We start from the raw sequence: 19,187 nt of genomic DNA on the forward strand, positions 1-19,187 counted from the left end.
CACAGCCCTCACGGCACTCACCAAGCGCCATGCATGGTTCTAGGCACCTTATTCTACATAGGAACTCTTACCATCTTAAAAACCCAGTGAGGTAGATCTTGTTATTCTCATTTTCAGGTAAGGGAATGGAGGCTCAGAGAGGTTAAATAATGTCCAAGATCACACGGCTCAGAAGGGGCAGAGCTTGGATTTAAACCCAGTTTGGCCCAGAGTGTGGGTTTTAACCAGCCTGTGGAGTCACCTTTTGAACGACTGATGGTGCTCTGATATCTCTAATCCACTGGGTGCCCCAACCTTCGGACACCTGAACAGGATCCTGGCTCCTTTGCTCAGGATTATCAGAGTGATTTTGGCTTTTGGCTTCTGGTTCAAAGCTCCCAGCTTTGAGTAGGAAAGCTGACAAGGGATCCAATTTTAGGAAGGAGCAGGGCCTCTTGGCCTCGGGTGAAAGGGGAAGAGCCAAGGAGCCTCGGGAAGGAGGGATGGTCATCCTGAGCCCTTATAATCAGCTCCTGGCATCTGCATCAATGGACACGCTGTGATTTGAGGAATGTTTTCTGATGACAGAAGTCACCAAGGATAGCTCCTGAGGATAATATCTGAGCCCCAGCTGTGCCTAGAGCTAGCCTCAGCCTCCTCTGTAAACCTCCTTTACCCCACCCCCAAAGCTAATTAAAACTGGATTTTGCAGAGCTGCTACTGCAAGTGCCCCAAGCACCCTGGCCTTCCAGGAAGGGGCTCTGATGAGGAGCCTGTGGGAAGTCCAAGGAGGCAGGTAGGAAGGACCCCAAAGCCTGCACCCAAACAAAACCCAACACCGGTGCCCCCAGACACTGCCAACACATTCGAGAGCCTGAGCTGACAGAGGTGCTACCTACGTGATGACACGACAGATTCCTTACCTCCATTATCTCGTTGTTTTTAATGAGAAGAGATTCTGGGCCACCATAGTAGAGATACTGCATGACCAACTGGAAGAAAGGACACAGTGTGCAAAGTGTCAGGCCAGTGTCGGCACACACACATAATCCTCTTACAGCCGGGCAATCTACGCGTCCCTCTAGAACACCCGTTCCCAATGTTGCTATTCCCGCTAGCTCGCGGCCTACAGGAGACGTTCCACTCAGGACATTTTTCCTAGCTGCGTATTTTTCCTTAGAGCATGCTGTAACTGGTCTCCCTGTGGTCCTGCTGGGCTCCAGGTGCACCCCCAGGGCCACACTAAACAATTCGGAGCTCTGCTCTCCATCTACAGCTGGCAAGCATGGCTTCCCTTCCCCCTCCCACCCCATCCGGCTGCCCCCAAACACTTGGCTTTAAGAACCTGCACCAGCGGCCATTCCCCCTGGGAGCATATCCCAGTTTGGCTAGAAGATTCTTATTTAAATCCCAGGGGGTGACTCTGGGCTACCAGGGGACCACCTGTTCCTTTTTATAACACAACAGGATCCAGTATGAAGCCGTTAGGGGTCCAGGCTTTCAACGTTTCACTGATGGTGTGAACAGTCCAAACCCTGGAGGCCTGAATGGTGTGGCAAGTCCCAGAGCTTTGCAAACTGGTGTCCCTTTAGAATGAGGCTCCGGGACATGCAGAACTGGCTGTCACCACCTCCCATGAAGCTGTTAATTTTTAGGTGGTGCATATGCTTTCCAAGGGAGCACGGTCCTCTCCACCATTGCCTTCTGCCTGCCTCCTGACACACGGATTACCTGCCTGGCCCCACCGGAGCTGTGTTGAAAACATCTATAGACTGGTTACAGCCCGTCTTTGAGCACTTGTAAAATGAGGCATTGGGGATGGGCTGTCCTCTGTGCTCCCTTCAGGCCCCAAAGGTCTGTGACCCACACAGGGCAGTGGTCAAGAGCGAGGACCCTGCTCTGGGGCTGCCTCTATTTTGGACCAGGCCCTGCCACTTAACCACTGGGTGACCTGAATTAGGTTAGGTGCTCTGTGCCTCTGTTTCATCATCTGTAAAATAGGGATGACATTACCTACTTCATGGGGTTGTGATAAGGATTATATGACACGTAACAGGCCTAGCAAGGGCCTGCGCACATGGCAAGAACTCAATAAATGTTAGTTCTTTGATTTTCTGAGGTGGAAAAATCTTTCCCCAGTAGCGCTTCGGCTGCGTACCGCCACATTTTGACTCAGGCCTTTTGAGGCCCTTTGTGACTTATCTCAAGCTACCTTCTGCATGTGTGTTTAAAAATAATACTTTTCTTTAAAAATATGTTGTTTACAGCTTTATTGAAATATATTTCACAAAATGCAAACTGCTTCTGTTTAAAGTGTTTTAATGTCTTCACCATATTGTGCCACCGTCACCAGTGTCTAATTCTGGAACATTTCCAACACCCCCGGGAGAAACCCTGTACCCATTACCAATCATTCCCATTTCCTCCTGGAGCTGATCCTGCCAACCATGGTGGATTTGCCCATTTTGGACATTTCATATGAATGGGATCCTCCAACACGTGCTCTTTTGTCTGACCGCTGTCACTTTGCGTCGTATTTTCAAGGCTCACCCGTGCTGTCATGTATCTCTCCTTCATTCTTTTTGATTGCTGAACGATGTACCACATTTCGTGTATGCATTCATCAGCCCAGGGACATCTGGATTGTTTCCGCTGTTTTGCTGTTATGAATCCTGCTGCTATGGATCAATTTACTCTTTCAGATCTCATCTGTCACTCTGCCCTTCTCTCTCTTTCTAATCTTGACAACATCTGCCTTTTATACTCTGACCACTCCCAACCACTTGCCTTTAACAGAACCTACCACCTCTTTCAGTCCCATGCTTTTGCCCAAACTGTTCCCTCTGGATGCCCTTCCCTTGTCTACTTGTTGAACTTGGCCCCCTCTTTTGGCATCTAGCTCAGGGGTCACATCTGTGAAGCCTTCTCAGATCTCCTAGCTGCAACCCCAGGGTGGGCAGCACATCATCCACAACTTCCCACTAGAGCCTGAGGGCACAGGCAGGGTCTTGTCCATCACTGCATTCCAGTGCCTAGCACACCGCCTGCACTCGGCCGGCGCACTTTAACCAGAAACACGAGTGCTCTCCTCTTTTGTATTTGAGTCTCCCATGGGCTGACTCTGGGCTTCTGTGACTAGCCCCCTGCCGCAGGGATGGCGGTGTGTTGATGGTGGTGGCTGAGACTTTGTGAAATGGTAACACAGCATTACAGGCCATCGCCTCATCCTCATGGGTCACGGGTGTCTAGAATACCATGTCAGGGAATGGTGGGCTCCTGTTCTTATGAACGTCAATGGATTTCCCTAACACCTCTCTTTCACACTGGCCAAACGGACAGTAACAGCAGTAAGAGCCATAGCAAGAACTGCCCCGAACACTGGCCTCTGTATTCACAAAGCCCTGGGCCACCACATTATCTCATTTATTCGAGGTCGGCTGCTGATTTGAAATGCAGCCCCCTGAGTGGATGGAGATCCTGGGGCTAATGGGATGGAAATTGGGCTGTCCCTAGTCGCCTTCAGACTCTGCCAACACAAGCCTTTTCTGCAAGGGGGCAAAATGAACCTTATTAGGCCAAGGGGCATGTTTATGGAGTTGTTTCTCTTGGCAGCTGTCGACCTGCATGAAGCCCAGAGTTAAATGGCATCCTCGGTGGGCCTCGCTTCCAGGCGCAGCCTCAGCCCCGTCTGTCTCGTGCCTGTGTGTGATGTTCAACAGTCTTGCAGGAAGGAAACTCGAAACAGCCTCATTTACTAAAATTTTTCTGTCAGCACAGAAGTGGAGTGAACAGGCCCCTGGGAGCCTCCTTCTGGGTTGGATTCAGCCCTACTTGGCCTATTTCAAGCCACAAATGAGGCTTTTCTTCTTTTATGGGGAAGGGACAGGCACACAGAGAAGTCCCCGGGGCCTGCTAAATCTTCCCCACTCGTTACAGTGACTCGAGGCTAATGTGGCCAGGAAACCTTCCCCAGTCAAGAGCAATTATAGGCCTTGGATTCCGCTGGGCCCGTGCTTTCCCACATCGGTCCCTCAGTCACTGAATGCACAGAGCAAACATTTGCGGAAGGCCTACCACAAGGTTCTCATTACAGGAACTTCCCAATTAGTTCCAGGCTCTATGGAGCAAGTGCCCGCCTCACGAGCACCTGGGAGAGCTGGGGACATGTGCATTCTCCAGCACTTAGTTCATGCTCAGACTCAAGGGGCCTACGTTTCCTTCCTCATGGCTGGGCGAGTCTTTGGGAGGGCCCAAAGCCCCCGTGCCCCCCACTCCCCTTTGGGAGGCAGTCTGGAGATCAGGTGTGGAGTCAGCCAGGCCTGACTCTGGGCCTCAGTGTGGCTGTGATGGGCAGCGGGGGCTTGGGCCACTTCCTTCTCTCCCGGAGTCTGGGTCTGGGTCTGGGTCTGGGTCTGGGCTGTAAGGTGGGAGGAGAGCTCCCTGGAGGCGCAGCTGAGTGAGGTGGTGTACAGCAGCGGTGCTCAGACTGGGCGTCCCTGGACCAGCGGCGGCACCCGGGTGCTTGTAAGGACTGTAAATTCTTGGGTCCCAGTCCAGGCCTACAGAATCTGGGACTCTGGGAACGGGGTCCAGGGCTCTGCATTTCAAGTGTGGTGTCTTACAAGCACCCACTCTTCCTTCCCCTGCCTGGAGATCCTGCTAACGGTGGCAAATCACTGTGGTGTGGAGCACGCGGGGACAATGGGAGGGAGGCAGAGACTTCAAAACGCTGATTAACCTGATAACCTAGTGCCAGCTGAGGTCAGTGCCTCGTTGGTGGTTGAAGCCCCAGAGACATTTCCTCACTGTTCTCCCACCCCTAATCCTAAAGCAGAGCAGCAATTCTTCACAGAAAACTTCCCACACCACAACCACCACCGTTCCAGAAAGGGCTGTGGCCACTTTGCTCTCCGTCGGACGTGTGGTGAGGGGCTGGGGTGAGAGGCTGCGTGCAGGGCGTGCCTGCGCCCTGGTCCCACGTGGGGGCTCCAGCCTCCTCTTGCTGCCACCTCACCTCAGGGGGTAACTCACCTAGATTGGCTGGCTTTGTCCTAAGAAAGCTCTTTCACCCTTCCCCCAATGCTCAGTCCAAAGTAACCTATTCTACAGGGTCTCATGCTGAGTAGGTGCGTTACCGGCTCAGAAAACAACAACCCACTTAAAATGCTTCCTCGTGTTGTCCTACTTGCTAATCTCTGCAAGAACCCCCGACACAGAGGTGGTAATGAATAACTTGTTAAAAATGGAGAAAATGAGGCTCAGAGAAGAGTGCTTTGCCCATAGTTACTTGGGAAGGATTCCTTCCTTTGAAGTTTCATCATAACCAAGGAAATGCATCTCTAATGGTGGAGATGCAGACACCTCAACAGGCTTTGGGGGCTAGTGTGAGGGCATGGTGGCTCCCTGGAAGCTCTCTAAATAGCAGGATCTGGGGGACCAGGATCAATGGTGGAAGGAAGAGCCACCACCTGGCCTGCCTTCTCCCCTACTTGGCTCAGACTATGTGGTCCCAGGGAGTCTTCAGTCTCCAATATACCTTAGAACCCAGCCAAATAGACTGATAACCACTTTCCCTCAAATGCACCCCATTGCTTTCTACTGCTGTGCCTTTGTTAAATGCTGTTCCACCCCCGGCGGCACCCCGTCTCCACCATCCACCAGATGAGGAAAGGGGCCTTGGAAAGGCTGGTGAATTGCCCAAGGCCCTGTGACAGACACTGATTTTAAACAGGAGGGTGTGGCACTTCAGTCCCAGACTATTCTCTGTCCCCCCAAGGCCAGGTCAGGAGCCTGTCCCACTGCCCCAACCACGATCACAGCCAGCCTTATGTTCCGCACCCCCTCCCCACTCCCCATTATCTCTGAGTTGTCTCAATTCTCTTAGAACACGATTCCCCCATGGGGCCTGAGCCTCAAGCCACCTGTGTGCTCTTCCCAGGGCTGTGCTGCCCCAGCTGAACCACAGTTAACAAGGTCCTGCTCAGAACCCCACAGATTCCAGCCCCAGCCACCCCTCCTAGCCTCCGCCCCGGGCTGATGGGAGGACAGCTCCAAGGGAGCACAATCTCCTGATCACACCAGGCTCAACCACAGCTCCAGAACTTCATCCCTGCTGTTCTCTGCCTAGGATCTTCTAATCCCCCTTTTAAGCCCAAAGCTTCCTACGGCTCCCCAACTTCTCCTTAGCCTGCATTCTTGCAGCTGATGCCTCATCAAGAGGCCTCTCCCATTTCCCTGGTCTGAGTTCCCAGAGCATGTGGACTCCCCCTTCTCACATGCATCCCCACATTATACCCTAAGTGATTAATTACTCAGTCACCCCCTCTGGACTGTGACACCCCAGGGGAGAAAGGTCCTTTATCCTTGTGTCCCCAGGTCCCAGCAGAGTATGAGGCATACAGTAGGTGCTCAATTAATGCTGTAGGGATAAAAGGATGGTGAACTGGAGAGGGTATAAGGAGGGGCCCAGAGTGTAGGGGACTGATGGCTCTGCAATGGCCCATCCACAGGTGGATGACTGCAGGGAAGGCCCAGGGCCCTGTGCCTGCCAGTGTGCTATTCCAGGCCTCGGCAGGGGCTTACCTGAAAGATGGGGTACTTCACATAACCAATCTCTATGCAGGTGCTGTCATTTGTTGGTTTGCTGGATAGGAGTGCTTTGAACCTGAGCAAGGAAACAAGGGAGAGAAAGACCACAAACACATTCATGGTTTGCAAGAAACTCCACTCTGATGAGAAACATAATATCTTGCATCCCCCTCCCCACCAATATATCAACAATATAGTCCCAGATGTCTTCATGCAACTGCCAGCCCAGTACGATACCCTAATCGAGTTTGAAGTTACAACTTTATTTATTATGCTTTTAAAGTTTAAGTAATGTCTCCACGGGACACTGGGGTGGCTCAGTTGTTGAGCATCTGCTTTCAGCTCAGGTCATGATCCCGGGGTCCTGGGATCAAGTCCCACATTGGGATCCCTGTAGGGAACCTGCTTCTTCCTCTGCCTGTGTCTCTGCCTCTCTCTGTGTGTCTCTCATGAATAAATAAATAAAATCTTAAAAAAAAAAGTAATATCTCTGCTCAGTGCGGGACTTGAATTCAGGAGCCCGAGATCAAGAGTTGCATCCTTTTCTGACTAAGCCAGCCAGATGCCCCTGAAGTTAAAACTTTAAAGTTAAAAACAGAGGTTGGGGGATGCCTGGGTGGCTCGGCAGTTGAGCATCTGCTTTGCCTCAGGTCGTGGGTCCTGGGATCGAGTTCTGCATCGGGCTTCCTGCAGGGAGTCTGCTTCTCCCTCTGCCTGTGTCTCTGCCTTTCTCTGTGTGTCTCTCATGAATAAATAAATAAAATCTTTTAAAAAAAATAGTGGTTGGGTTGTCTGGTTGGATCGGTCAGAAGAGGATGCAAGTCTTGATCTCGGGGTCGTGAATTCAAGCCCCATGTTGAGTGGAGAGATTTCATACACATACACATAAAGCGGTTTGAACTGTTGCTCTCGAGCAGGTGCCTGGTACAGGATGAACACCATGTAAATGTCTGTCTGTCCATCCGTAGGACTGCCTCCTTCATGGGGTCCTTCCTGAGTGCAGGCTTCAGGGCCCCTCTGGTGTTCACGGAGCACCCCCCACCCCACACATCCTGTCCCTTCACACCACCTTCACCCCAGGAGGGCAGGGACTCTGCCTCCCTGGCTCCGCCGCATCCCCAGAGCCCACGCCAGCCTGGATCCGCCGCATCGAAGGTGAGTAATCAACACCTGTGGACTGCCTGCCTACCTCCCTACTGACGACCACTCACTGGGTTTTCCATGCGCTCTCCTATGATCGACAAACCTGTAAGCTCCTAGCAGGTAGAGACCCAGTCCGGGGAACACACGGATAGTCAACATGTTTAGGAATAAGTTGTGTCTCTTTTCTTAAGCTTTTAATTTTGAAATAATGATAGATTTGCAGAAGAAGTGTGAAGACAGTACAGGTCTCCCATACGCCCTTCGCCCAGCTTCCCCTGGTGTCCGCAACCCACACAGCCATGGTTGTCAAAACTAAGAAATTCACATTGGTATGACATCTGTCCTACATTGTAATGGAGAACCAAGGAAAGTACAGTTTTGTTTTGTGTGTGTGGTGGCAAAGCAGACATCTAGGGCTTGTATTTAGTCTTGGGGGGAGGCAGCGGTGAGGCCAGGGTGCTTTTAGGAACCCAGGGAGTGTTGGTCACACATATTCATCAGCAAGTATCCTAGAAGTGGGATCGGTCCTGGGTACCCACTGTCCTCATCCCTCTGCTTGCTCTGGCGGCCTCCTCATTCAGCATCCTCCTTCCCCGGTTCCAGTTCAGGTCTCTGGATAATGTGGTTCTAAATGGCCAACTTATTTCAACTCAAATCGAAAGGACAAAGGGCAGTAGCAAAGCTGGAAGGGAGTGGGGTATGCCACTGTCAACTCCATAGTTAGGGAAAAATCAGGTTCAAGATGTGTGTCTTCGGGGTGGCTTATGCCCGAGTTCTGGGAAATCTGGAGAGCAGGTTTGTGACGTGTCAGGCTGGACACTGTGTGAGGACACTGGGCCGGGGAGCTCAAGTCCAGCCCACACTCTGCTCTGAAGCTCTGCACCTGGAATACACTCCATCTGCCTAGGGGAATGAGTGCTCTTGCCTGGGTCATACAAAGGCACTGCTGCTGATGCCAGTGGCTGCTCTTGAAAAAATTGTAAAAACATAACAGAAAATTTACCATCGTAACCATTTTAAGTGAACAGAAATGTTAAGTATAGTCACACTGTTGTGCAACCAATCTCCAGAACTTACTTAGTACCCACTACACAACAACTCCCCCACTCTGCCCTGGCCCCAGCCCCAGCCCCAGCCCCAGCCCTAGCCCCAGGCAAACACCATCCTACCTTCTGTCTCTACAAAGCAGACCACTCTAGGAACTGCCTATGGAACCATACAGTATTTGCCTTCTTGTGACTGGCTTATTTCTTTGCATGATGTTCCCAAAGTTCTGTTGTAGCATTTGTCAAGACTGCCCTCCTTTTTAGAGTGAAATAAAATATGTATATACCATATTTTGTTTATCCATTCATCTATCGATGGACTCTTGGGTGGCTCCTACCTTGGCTCTTGTGAACAATGCTGCTGAGAGCCTGGGAGCACAGATGCCCTCTGCCCTTGAATTCTTGATTTTGAAAAGATAATCTTCCAGTCCAGGGAAGGTACCACCAAAATTGAATTTCAGAGAATAGTAAGAACAACAGCTACACGCATAATTCGGCTGCTTTCGATATGGACGGTACATACCTGGGAGAGGCTGTGAATAGCAGGACTTTGTGAGCATAGAATGGTCTTCCTTCTACCAGAAAGGTGACATCAGACATTTCTTTGTTGTTGAGGAAATGAGGATCTAGAATAGGAAGGTGGAAAAGGATAGCTTTAGTAGAAAGAAAGGTGAAGTTTCCATTCCTCTTCTGGGAAGTGCATAGAAGAGCTGACAGGGAAACCATGGTGACAAAATATTCACTGGTGGGACAGTCACCAAACCAGGGCCAGAGCCAATCGAAGGAACACTCAAATCACTGAGGTTCAGTTTGGCGTAGGAAATCTTCCTAGCTCACTTGGGATTGAAAGTAGCATTTCCTCAGGGGAGACTCATCCGCTGCAGCCTGATGCAGAGGACTTTGGAGTGTGAAAGGTAAAGGCGCGCACTTTACCTTAGAGGCAAGGTAAGAGTGCCTCTAAGAGTGCCACCCCATCCCCCCACCTTTGCTCCTCCCTGGGCTCAGTGCTTTCCCTGCCTGATGGAAAGGCGGTGAAGCACTGGCCCCCTTGGCACGGCCCAGGTGATTCAAAACCCACACCCTTTGCTTCCAGAATCAGAGGCACATGAGCCAGTTCCCTGCTCTCATCTCCACCGATAACAAAGAAGGTAGAGCCAGCGCTACGTACTGAGCACCTAGGACGTGCCAGGCACCGTGCAAGCTGGCACATACACGTGCAAACGTGTTCAGTTCCAAGAGATAGGGACCCCTGCCAGTGGTGCACTTAGGGAAGCAGGCATGCAGAGGCACAAGCTAGTGACAGGTGGAGGAGTCAGGATTTGAACTCGGGCTTTGGGATTGGAGGGCCTCCATTGTTAAGCAGTAGGATCCCACCCAGATCCCAATGTGCCTATCATTTTAGCCACGGAGACCTGGGGCTCCTGAAGGGGCCAGTCTGTCCTCAGCTCAGCACTTCCGCTGGTTAGGAACATCCACTAAGATCCCTGCACCTACTGGGCTTGGGCCTGCTGGGGTCCTAAGTCAGTCTGGACCCAGGTAGAGGGCAAGGTGGCTCTAACCTCCAATGGGGCTTCCTCCCGGGGCAGCCGCCTTGAGCCCACCTGAGCTGCAGTGCCCGGGAGGAATGCAGGAGACTCTGAATGGAAGACTGCTGCCCTAGGGCGTCTGCACCCAAGCAACCGCGTCTGAGATGTGCTGTGTTCTCAGCTCATGTGAAGACTCTTTCTGCACAATGTGTCTTGCCTGTGCCTCCGGCCCGTGAACGGCACCAGCATCGGCCTGCTGCCCAGGCTGGGGGTTTGAAGGCAAAGGGCTCCTTCCTCTCCTGGGCTACCCAGACCTAGTCTATCCCAAATACGGTCCTTTCTTCCTCCTGTTTCTCGGTTCTCCCACGTTTCTCCATTCTCATGCCACTGCCCTCGCCAGGGCCACGTGGTCTCGTCAGGTCTCCAGGCAAGAGCTTCTGTTGGCTCTGCCTCCACTTGGCCTCTCAACCCGATGGTCTACCTCACCACAGTCTTTCTTCCTAAAGGCAGATCTGATCATGCCCCTCTTCTGCTATAAACCTTTCCATAGCTCCCCGGTGCTCCTGGGATAGAGTCTAGACTCCTCAACAAGGCTCCTGGTGACTGGGCTCCTGCCGCCTACTCCGGCCTCTCCCCACTCACATCCCCTGCCAGCCTGCCTGTGCTCTTGAGTCGCACCAGTGCTGCAGGCTCTCACCTCTGGCCTTCACACGCTGTTCCTTCTACTCAGGACACTCTTCCAATTCCTTCCAAACCTGGCTTACCCCACGTGGTCTTCAAGCTTCAGTGCAGACACCCTCCAGCCATAACCCTTGCCTGATTCCCCCTCCTCAGACTGACCGAGCATCCCCCACCTGTGCTCTCACAGCATCTGTACTGCACCCTCCTCCCCTATATGTCCTCTTTTGCTACCGTGTATCCACTATGTTATCTTGCCTCCTGGAGTCTGCACGCTTGGGAGGTCAGGACCTTGTCTGTTCTTTCCACATCCTTGCTCTGTGTCTAGAACAGGAAGGTGATAACACACAAGTAAGAGCATGGGCTCTGAAGCCAGAAATCTCAGCACTGTGACCGTGGGCAAGTTAATTAACCTCTCTGAGCCTCTGTTTCCCCTTCTGTTTAATGGGAATGGTAATATCCACTGTATACCTACATCAGAGTTTCAGTGAGCATGGAATGAATTTTTGCAAAGCACTTAGCAACCTGGCTGACACACAGTACTCCTCAAAGAACATGGCTGTCATAGTAGATGCTCAATATTATTTTGAGTGAGTAGAGAATGCCTTGACCCTTGTTCCACAGTCTTGTTCCTAGAGCCTGTGGAGGGCATAAGGCCCCTTCTTAGCCTGGGGACCTGCTTGTTGCTGGGGGCCCTTCCCCAGGGCTTAAAGGGTTGTCCTGAAATGAAACTCCAGCTGCTTCCTTTGGCTGGGTTTAGGCTGTCCTAACCACTGGGGGTGGGGACCAACCCCTGGACTCCTGGGGGCCATGACCCCAGCTGCTGGCCCCATGCTGACAGCTGTATCTTGGACCCCTGGCCTGGCCCCATTGTGCCCAGACCTTGCCTGGACACAGAATTTGCCTTCCTGGCCAACTCTCCTCTTCCAGCCTTCGCAGGTGGGGTGACCCCTCAGCCCCTGTGCAGCCCCAGACGGTGGTCCTCCATTCATATTTGTCAGTACATATAGCTACCTCACTTCTTCCTGTTAACGAGAAGTTTTAACTTCCAACACATCAAAAAAAGCATTAAACAGTCAAAATCCATTGTAATCCTATCACTAAAATTTTATTTAAAAAACTCACACACTTCTAAACAACCCTGATGAAGAGAAGAGAAGCCACAGGAGAAGTCCTTGGAGTTAAAATTCACTTCTCCACTTGCTTTAAAAAGTTTGGAGTGATGTTGTCCCTCTTCTCAGCAACTTCTCCCTCTCATTCTTACTGTCCACCTCCAACCAGCCCCACTCCTGTCTCCCAAATTGCTAATATCTCCTACCTGCGAATCTTTGAGCCATTCTCTCCCAGAACTCATTGGAAAGGCAAGAGGACAACATGTCACAGAAAGTCAGGCAAGCGCTCTCCAGTGAGCCACAGTCCCACCACCCCCTCCTGTCTTATATGGAACCAATTTCACTCACTTATATGGCCTTCCTGGCCCTTTAGAGATTCTAGTTTGGGATCCTTGTCACTCATCACTAATATCTTTCCTTTAAAGCAGGTCCCTAAAGAACCACTGCTTGGCAACCTTTAGTTATCCTCACTTGAAATGCTCTAATGAAGACGCAAACCCTACACGTTCCATATTCCACTTATTCATAATTATATTCTGCCCATTTTCTCCCATATTGTGAGCTTTCAGCCTCTCAGGCCTGCCTTTCTTCTCTTAGTGCTAACTCCTGGAATTCCAGTGCTTGGCCTGAAAACCAGGCCCTTTTAATTGCTGGTGAACGAAAGCTCAGCAAATTCAGGAGGAAAAAAAGGTCCCCTCCTCGCCTATAACTAGAGGAAAGCAAATTTTATGCTGTGTCATTGAAACAGCCCTTGCAAATGTTTGCTCTAACAAGGCACCCAGACGCCAGACATTATTGCTATGGCCTGGGAATGTAATCTTCTGTCTCTGAAGTCTGTTAGTGTGGTCCTGATAACATTTTAATTAACACCTGCTTTCTACAAAGTAGAAATATATGTGGTTTTGGTACATCATAGTTTGCCCCACACAAATAGACATAAAGCAAAACAGAAGAGATTTGACTTGGCTACTAAGTGTTTCGTTTTAACAAAAAGTTCTATCCTTTACGTTAACAAATTATTCACGACAGGAACAAAAATACTTTAAAACAGTCCACAAATTCAGACTTTTCACTAATTTAAACTAGCTCGGGCAGCCCAGGTGGCTCCGTGGTTTAGCGCCACCTTTAGCCCAGGGTGTGATCCTGGAGACTGGGGTGGGGGGTGGGAGTCGAGTCCTAGTCGGGCTCCCTGCATGGATCCTGCTTCTCCCTCTGCCTGTCTCTCTGCCTCTCTCTCTCTCTCTGTCTTTCATGAATAAATAAGTAAAATCTTAAAAAAAAATATTTAAACTAGCTCACCTGTTCTAAACATAACCGTTTCGCTAAAGAACAGCACTTTCAGATGCTTCCATTTCTCAGTCTTTACAGGAAAAGTTAATAGGAAGTAGGAGATTCCCCAACCTTGATTGGAAAAGGAATTCTTTATCTTTAATATTTTATCATTCCCCAGGCAGCAAGGAGAAAGGCCCTTGCGACAGAAGTCTCGTGTTTCAGGCTTCAAGACAGCCAAGCATTTCTTTGTTTTTTCTCCCCCAGACTGACCAGCCAGCTTACAGCAGCCCTGGGATCCTCTGAATAAAATCAATGCCTGATGGAAAGGTTTCTCCTGGAAAGTTCGAGAAGCTAGGACTCAAATTCCAGAAGAGGGAAGGAATTATGGCTTTGGGAGGAGCTGGGAGGCTCCAGCCCCATCCGAAGTGATCGTGCAGGCAGCGCCGACCTTCCCTTTCAGCTGAACTGAGCAGTGTCTGCCTCCTGGGGTGGCCTGAGGGTTACCTGCGATGGCACAGGTTGAGTGCTAGGCTGGGGCCAGCCCCACACAGTGTTCGAGGAGAAGACAAAGAGGTTACCGTTACTCAGATGGGATTTCAGAGTTCCTGGTCTCCTCAGCTCAGGTATGTTCCCCACGTGTGTGTGTCTGTGTGTGGCGGGCACTTGTCTGCTCTCCTCATGGGCCCCTGCAGGATTCCATCAGAGGAACACTGCGGGCCTGTCACTGTCACCTGCCTGTTCCTCCTCAGGGAGAAAGAGAGACTTCTTAGAAGGGAAGTGGGGGGAGGACCTGCTGCACAGATCAGCCTTCCTTCGGAATGGGGCAAATCCACCTGTCTGCAGGAAGTGCATGGGCCCTGGGCGGTCTGTCTCTGTGGGAGAAAGTCCCTCAGTTGGAGGGACGAGGTACCAGCCAGTCTCCCTGTCCACATTTCCAAGGTAGAGTCTCCGGCTATCACGTGATAAAGGTTACCACGGTCTCCACTTGCCTGACTCCTGTACCCACCTTATGTACCCTCCCATACCGCCTACTTTCTTTGGGGTGTCTGCTACCTCTGTGTCTTCAAACCACAACACAACATCGCAGGGCTGGGCGCGGTGAGGCACTCACCCAGGCGCGAGGTCTGTTTGCGCTTGATCTCTGTGAGCTTGGGGATGGGGTAGGGCCCGTAGCAGTGAGTGAAGATGACGCACAGCTGCTGGCTGATGACCTCATTCTGCAGAAAAGAACAAACAGTTCACACTGGTGGCCCCTGCACGGCCTCACCCAAGCTGTCAGCACAAATGCCTGACCCCAGGCTAGCGGGACCCACAAACTTCTGGCAGGTTCCAAGAGAAGCACCCCCCGCCACTCCACCCCCAGACTTCATATATTCAATTTGCTCAGCAGGATCTGGATTTGCTTGCCATGTTGTCTGTTGTCTCTTTCTGGTTTGTTCACAGGTGAAAGCTTAATTTGTAATTAAATCCTTTCTTCTTGCTTCAATCATTTACCACCCATTGGAAAGCAGTTTGACAGCTCACAGAGTGGAAAATAAGGTTTGTTTTTTTTTTTAAACCCCAAACACACCTTTATCAATACTCCACATTTCTGGAAGCAAGGAATTATCCTGAAAATAGCAGCAGGAAGCCCTTGTGATCCCGTGACTGTGCTCGCCATTACCCAGACACAAATGCTCCTGATTCAGCTTTCTTAGGAATATGATTTTTTGGTGCTGAAGCATATCCGGATCCAGGAATGCTCAGCTGAATCATGATCTCCAAAAAAAAAAGGGGGGTTGTGGGGGACAAATTCTGTGATGCAGGACTACAGCTGCCTCCGATCACTCAGGCACAAAGGAGCCTGTTTCAGTTGTCCTGTGTCCTTCATGTTTTCGCCTCTCTCCCTTGGGACCCACTGCTGGTCATTAATCTCACTTCAACTGCAGGTGTGTGGGAGGGAAGCCACGATCACAGCATTTGATGCTTTTTATTGGGTGAAGGGGGTTGAGGCTAGGGGCTGAAAATGGGAATGAGGTAGAAAGACATTTACAATATATTAAGAAAAGTAGGTTACAACACAGTTTGTACCATGTATTTTTGGAAATAAACCCCTCTCTATATATATACTTAGAGTGATGGATATGCATAGGGAATGTCTGGAAGAGTAGAGTCACCACCTTTGGGTGGGCTTATGATGTTTCCCCTTTTCTTTTTATCTGTATTTTCTACAACAAATAGGAGTTTTTGTAATACAAACAAATATTATTTTTGATTTTAAAAGATGGGTTGGGGACGACTGATGACGTCAGCGGTTTGAGATATTCTTGAATTTGTTTCATCATGCTCCCGAAGCAGAAGGATACAGCTCAACACATGAAAAGAAAATCAATCATTTGATTAAAGGAGATGAGATCCCACAAGGCACCATGTTGCCTCAGACATGATCCACAGAGGCGCCTAAGGGGATGCAATCAATATTGGACAAAAGGAATTCTGCTTTCAAAGATGATGCCTTTTGACCAAAAGATGCTAAATGTTCCTCTCAACACTCAAAAAGTGACTGCCTGTCTCATGGCTTTATGCAGGTGTACTCAAAGTGGCAGCATCAGCATCAAAGGGCTGGAAATTCAGATTCCCAGGTCCCATTCCAGACTTTCTGACTCAGAAACACTGGGGGTGGGGTCCAGCCAAATTGGATTTTAACAAATATTCTGGTAATCTCTCAGGCTTGAAAGCCACAGGTTTATGTATGAATATTCTCTCCTGAGTTTGACTTGAGCTGGAGGCTGATATTTGTTTCTCCTGGTCTAAAGCCTGCCACTTACGATGTGTTTCATAGACCACCAGCAGCAGGGTGGCCTGGGAGCCTGCCAGAAATGCAGATGCTCACTCCAGGCCCACTGACTCAGAATCCATAGCATTGGGCTCTGCAGATGATTCCCATGCACACTAATGTTTGAGAAGCACTGTGGGGGATCCCTGGGTGGTGCAGCGGTTTAGCGCCTGCCTTTGGCCCAGGGCGTGATCGTGATCCTGGAGACCCGGGATCGAGTCCCACGTCCGGCTCCCGGTGCATGGAGCCTGCTTCTCCCTCTGCCTATGTCTCTGCCTCTCTCTCTCTCTCTCTCTCTCTCTCTCTGTGACTATCATAAATAAATAAAAAATTAAAAAAAAAAGAGATGCACTGTGTTGTCAGCACTTCAGCCCCCTAGAATACTGTACCCCCCAAATCCTGAGACTGAGAGTATTGTGGGATACCATGCCTGTAAATATATTACATTACAGGGCAAAAGGTGCTCTACTGGAATGATTAAGGTTACTTGCTAAGCTTTATTTATTTTTAAAAATATTTTATTTATTTATTCATGAGAGACACAGAGAGAGGCAGAGACACAGGCAGAGGGAGAAGCAGGCTCCCTGCTAGGAGCCTAATTCAGGACTTGATCTCAGGACCCTGGGATCACCATCTGAGCCAAAGGCAGATAGATGCTCAATCACTGAGCCACCCAGGTGCCCCCGCTCCTTTTTTAAAGATTTTATTTCTTGCTAAGCTTTAAATTGATCTTAAAATAAGTATATTATTCTCGATGAGCTGAGCAGGCCCAATGTAATCACATGAGCCCTTAAAACTAAAGGCAGAAGAAGAACTCAGAAGGATGGGGGAGAATAGGAAGCCACAGGGATTTGAAGCCCAAGAAGGACTGGATGTACAGAGATGGAGGGGACCACACGGCCAGCTTGAGTGGGGGAGTGTGGGTAACAAAACTGGGAGTAAAAGGGGACCCCGAGCTGGCAGCCAGCAAGGAAATGGGGCCTTAGTCCTATAACCACCAGGAACTCAATTCTACCCAAACCAGAATGAGTTTGATTCAGGGATTCTTCCGTGGAGCTTCCAGGAAGGAACACAGCCCTGTTGACACTGATGTTGGGTCTCTGTGAGACCCTAAGCAGAGAGCCCAGAAAGATACTGGCCTTGGTTTCCGACCCAAGGAAACCACAAAATAATAAGCAAGTGTTGTTTTCGGCCTCTGCGCTGTGGTAACTTGCTCTGTGGCGATAGAACACTACTACACCTCATCTAGAGTTGGCCCAGGTGGCCTCATATTTCATGATCCTTGTGACCCCAGCCCACTAGGGTGAGCTTTCACTGTGAAAGCTCAGTGAGTGCTTGGGGATTGCAGAAAAGAGGCGGCCTGTGTCTGCAAAATGTGCTGCCCAAAATGTGCTCTGTGATGATTGGCATAGGTCTTGCTAATCCCCAGCAGGGTATGTCTAACCACCTCGGGTGAAGGAATGAAGATCTACTTCCTGGACTCCGTGGCCTGTGACAGAGGCCTAAGCCTCTGTGGGGACTGTGATGGATTGATTGGTGGTGGTGGTCTAACCTCAGTTTGTGTTGTGTCACCCGAGAAAGTAAAGACAAGGATTGACCATGTCTGGTCCAACGGGACAATCCTTAAATACTTGTAAGTTATTTGGGAGGAGAATCACTGGCCACTCCTAGGGGAGGGCTGCACATCATGACTCAATTCCAAGGAGAAGATTGGGAAAAGGGGAAAGGAATAAGATTTTCTCACTGCAGGTGAAAATCTTGACAAGTGCCAACCTCAGCAAGGTGAACAAGGTCAGCACCAGCACTGAACACTCACATGGAGAATATGTGCCCTGGATGTGGTGGGAATGGCATTTGACCTCTGTAGTCTTCCTCTCCAAACCCAGTCTAATCATGAGAAAAACATCCCCTATTCCACTAGGGGGCATCCTTGATGGTATATCTGACTATTACTCCTCATAATTTATCAAGGTCACCAAAAATGAATCTGAGAAGTGGTCTCTGTCAAGAGGAATAATGTGGGGCAGCCCAGGTGGCTCAGCAGTTTGGCATCTGCCATTGGCTCAGGTTGTGATCCTGGAGACCTCAGATCGAGTCCCACATCGGGCTCCCTGCATGGAAGCCTGCTTCTCCCTCTGCCTGGGTCTCTGCCTCTCTCTGTCTCTCATGAATAAATAAATAAAATAATAATAAAAAAAGAGGAATAATGTGGGTCTAGGATGGGATCCTGAAACAGAAGACATTAGACAAAAGCTAAGGAAATAGGGGGACGCCTGGGTGGTTCAGTGGTTGAGTGTCTGCCTTTGGCTCAGGTCGTGATCCTGGGGTCCTGGGATGGAATCCTGCATCGGGTTCCCCACAGGGAGCCTGCTTCTCCCTCTGCCTATGTCTCTGCCTCTCTCTTGTGTCTCTCATGAATAAATAAATAAAATCTTAAAAATAACCTAAGGAGATAAGAATCAAGAATGGAATTTAGCTAATAATAATGTATCAATGTTGGCTCATTAATTATAACACATGTATCATACCAGTGTGAGGTGTTAATAATAGGGGAATGTGGATGAGGGGCTGTATGGGGAACTCTGTGCTATTGTCTCAATTTTTCTGTAAATCTCAAACCATTTTAAAAAATGAAGTCTATTATTGGAAAAAAAAATCTGCCCAATGAGGAAACAGGATCATTATGATGAAAATATTAGAAGTTCAAGAGAAAGGGAAAGAGGAAGATTCAAGGGTCAAAGTGGACACTGACAGTTCCCTGGGCCTTATTCATTCATCCCCTCAAGTCTTCACGAATGTGAACATGACCCCGTGTGATAAGGGATGCAGCCATTCAAGCATTAACTCTTTTTTTAAGGATCTATTTGGCATCTGCTAAGTGCTGAACACTATGTGATGGTTGATGGTGATGGTTCCCATGTCAGGACCCAAAATGCTGCCTTTCTCAAGGCTTTCTGGCCACCTCTCTTTCAGATGCCAGAATCCCAAGAGAAGACTCCCCACTCTGTCCTTGAATTCATCTGTGTTT

At 49.8% G+C, this 19,187-nt stretch overlaps 1 protein-coding gene across 5 annotated transcripts in view; it reads right to left on the bottom strand.

The window, feature by feature from the left end:
- Positions 1 to 19,187, bottom strand: part of ABTB3 (ankyrin repeat and BTB domain containing 3) — a 310,781-nt gene that overhangs the window by 10,742 nt on the left and 280,852 nt on the right. For 4 of the 5 annotated variants that reach the window (XM_049115343.1, XM_025461749.2, XM_049115340.1 and 1 more), the window contains 4 exons: positions 14,456 to 14,561; positions 9,280 to 9,382; positions 6,562 to 6,643; positions 903 to 971 (listed from right to left, as the gene is read on the bottom strand). In XM_049115343.1, coding sequence (XP_048971300.1) covers positions 903 to 971; positions 6,562 to 6,643; positions 9,280 to 9,382; positions 14,456 to 14,561 — 360 coding nt within the window. Of the gene's footprint in view, positions 1 to 902; positions 972 to 1,268; positions 2,658 to 6,561; positions 6,644 to 9,279; positions 9,383 to 14,455; positions 14,562 to 19,187 lie in introns of those variants that run through there. The other variant, XM_049115342.1, reaches the window with a different exon arrangement.

The sequence above is a fragment of the Canis lupus genome, chromosome 10, assembly GCF_003254725.2.
Source record: "Canis lupus dingo isolate Sandy chromosome 10, ASM325472v2, whole genome shotgun sequence".
Lineage (NCBI taxonomy): Eukaryota > Metazoa > Chordata > Mammalia > Carnivora > Canidae > Canis > Canis lupus.